General features: G+C 35.1%; 1 protein-coding gene across 1 annotated transcript in view; it reads left to right on the top strand.

Moving 5' to 3' along the window:
- LOC106873499 (transient receptor potential cation channel subfamily V member 5) overlaps nucleotides 1–3,459 on the top strand; it is a 45,579-nt gene that overhangs the window by 3,890 nt on the left and 38,230 nt on the right. The window contains exon 2 of the mRNA XM_052975686.1: nucleotides 1,859–2,029. Within this exon, the coding sequence (XP_052831646.1) occupies nucleotides 1,859–2,029 (171 nt within the window). The remainder of the gene's footprint in view (nucleotides 1–1,858; nucleotides 2,030–3,459) is intronic.

Here is a 3,459-nt window from a genome sequence, read left to right as displayed (position 1 = left end):
TATATATATATATATATATATATATATATATATCCTTAGAAGGTTGTTAGTAATGGCCCATCAGAAAATGACCATTGGTTTCACACCTATAAAGCGTGCGCTTAGCTGTATAGGCAACTATATGTGTGTGTGTGTGTGTGTGTGTGTGTGTGTGTGTATAGTCTATATACCAAGGACCAAAATCCATCAAAGTTTTGCAACAATGACAAAACACTGGAAACAGTATTTTGTCACTGTGGACTGTCAACAACTGGAGCAAAAAATTTCAAACATTTTGTTGATTGGAACCCTGAGTTGGCCAATATCTACATTGGATAATGTGTTGGCTTCATAAATCAAAACTGTTGACAAATGGTACAAGCACCACCCTGAGGCTGTAACTGAGGGAGAAAATGTAACGATTCTTTGGGACTTCCCAGAACGTACAGACGTACATCAAGGCAAATAGACCAGATATTGTTGTTAAAGACCAAAACAATAAAATCTGTTTATTAATTGACATGAGTATAACCTGTGACCATAATATCTCAGGAAAAGAATTTTATAGTCTCAGAAAATATAAAGATTTGCTAATCGGAATTGAAAAGATGTGGCGTCTCAAGACGGTTACAATACCACTGATTGTAGGAGCACTTGGAATGATCAAAAAAGGAACCGAAAAATCATTTAAGAATGATCTCCGGTTTATCATACATACAGAAAGTCCAAAAGATTGTTTTAACTGGTATGTCACACATATTGAGAAGAGCATCGTCGCTGTGAATTTTCTTTCCTTTTCTCCCTTTATTTTATTTGTCTACTTTTCTATTTTCTATTTTTTTCTTCATCACATGACTTTGTAAATGAACAATCTAGTGTGCTTGTTTTAATGGCCTACCAATGTATACAGTGAGTTTCTCTGCCCTAGGTGTCAGGAAGACACTCAGCAAGAAATGGAAACAGAATTGAAAGAAGATGCTAATGAAAATAATAATAATAATAATAATAATAATAATAATAATAATAATAATAATAATAATAATAATAATAATAAATGCTTGGAACTGCAAGGATTCTTTGCAGGGTTTTTGAAGCATGACCAGTAAACAAGTGTCACCTTAGTCGGCTGGCTGTGGACAGCTGACACTTTCCATCATACCCTGCAAAATAAGCTGGGAGTTTTCATATATTATTATTATTATTATTATTATTATTATTATTATTATTATTATTATTATTAATAATAATAATAATAATAATAATAATAATAATAATAATAATAATTACAACAATGAATAAACAACCTGGTGTGCTTGTTTTAATAGCCTACCAATGTATACAGTGAGTTTCTCTGCCCTAGGTATCAGGAAGACACTCAGCAAGAAATGGAAACAGAATTGAAAGAAGATAATGAAAATAACAACATCAACAACAACAACAATAATAATAAAACCCCATGACTTACAAATATATATAACATACAGAAAATAGCACTACTAAGCACCGCACACATCCTACATAAAGCACCTTAAATACATTGAAAATAAGAGCATCAAAACAAAACACAGCACATGTCCAAGGCACATAGAGCTGTGCTCAATAGTGCAGTGAAAGCACATGATAAAATTAAGACCGCTGAATAATAATAATAATAATAATAATAATAATAATAATAATAATAATAATAATAATAATAATAATGATAATAAAAGTTTCAGTTTTATTGTGTATTTTTCATTATCCACCCAAGCACAGGTTTGTGTACCTACATACTTGCTGTAATGATAACCACACCAATAATAACATCAACAACAAAACCAATAATAATATTCATACATATTTTTTTTTTTATTCCTCTTCTTCTTGTTCTTCTTCCAAGAAATGTACCGTCATGTCTGTTGGAAGTTCGATGAACTTGGCACCGTGGGTGAGACCATTCTACATATGTGTTTGTTGAATTCAACATCAACTCATGCTGACCTAGCAAAGAGGCTTATTCGACTGTTCCCGGTGCTAATCAATGACATTTACCAAAGTGAAGAATATTATGGTAAACTCTTATTCTTTTCTTCTTATTTTCTTCTCTTCCTATGTCCCAAAGTTTGGTATATGGCAGATGCACGGTTCAATCCTTGTAGGAGATTCTGTCGATTTTTTCCATCTAAGGGTTTTTTTTTACCCATTAAACTATGGGCTGTTATTGTTAGCCTCAATTTCACATTTGAGCAGTTTCTTCAAGAGATTTATTTACAAATTTACAAATAAGTGCAGACATGGCTATGTGGTAAGAAATTTGCTTCTCAACCACATGGTTCTGGGTTCAATTCTACTGCATACCACCCTGGGCAAGCGTTTTCTGCTATATTCCCAGACCAACCAGAGCCTTGTGAGTGGATTTGGTAGACAGAAACTGAAAGGCAGCGAGCTGGCAGAAACGTTAGCACGCTGGGCAAAATGCTTAGTGGTTATTCATCTGCCACTACGTTCTGAGTTCAAATTCCACTGAGGTCGACTTTGCCTTTCATTCTTTCGGGGTCAATAAATTGGTGGTGGTGAAGCAGTTACTGCTACTGCTGCTGCTGCTGTTACTACTACTACTACTACTACTACTACTACTACTACTACTACTACTACTACTACTACTACTACTACCACCACCACCAAAATGTATTGTAATAGGAATAAGCGAAACAGAAATTAAAAAACAAGGAACATTTTGACAAGTGACCTGAAGAGACACAGCTGTACTTATGATGCATCTCAACTGTTTGTACATTGTGCACCAGTGCCTCACCCATGATGCACTGGTGCACAATGGGTCGAGATGAGAGTAGTAAATAATAAAGAGTCTCGTGAATTCCATTTTCTTTCTCTCGTATTTTTAGAAACTCTACAGACATGAAGGAATTCCTGAAGCAAATTGGATGGTGTATACCTCCATACTGTTGTTGACACCAGGTAGCCGAATACTGCAGATGGGCTTTAAATGGCAGATTACGAGCTGTACACCAGAATATAAAATTATTACTTATATATATGGGTGTGTGTGTATGTGTGTGTGTGTATATATACGTACATATATTCGGTTGGCCTGGGACTATAGCAAAAGACACTTGCCTAATGTACCAAGCAGTGGAACTGAACCTGAGACCACAGGGTCGGGAAAAACGCTTTCGCAGATTTATTATTACCAGCATAGGCCATCGCTAGCGTCTGGAACTTACCCAGCCTGTCTGTCTGTGTGTCTGTAGGTGGGGTGAGAGGTGGGAACTGAACCTAGTCAACTGTGACCAAAATTAGTAGCAAGACCTATAAACAGCATCGTAATGTTTTTGAGTGTCAGACATGCCTTGACTTGCTTTGAGAAACAGCTAACATCTGGTCACATGTAACATGTTGCATATGTAAAACATTTATGTTCATATACACATGTATATGCATATACAGGTGTATATATATACATATATATATATATATATA

This window comes from Octopus bimaculoides, chromosome 22, assembly GCF_001194135.2.
Source record: "Octopus bimaculoides isolate UCB-OBI-ISO-001 chromosome 22, ASM119413v2, whole genome shotgun sequence".
Taxonomy (NCBI): Eukaryota; Metazoa; Mollusca; class Cephalopoda; order Octopoda; family Octopodidae; genus Octopus; species Octopus bimaculoides.
The sequence above is the reverse complement of the archived record's forward strand: the minus strand, read 5'-3'. Positions and strand labels throughout refer to the sequence as shown.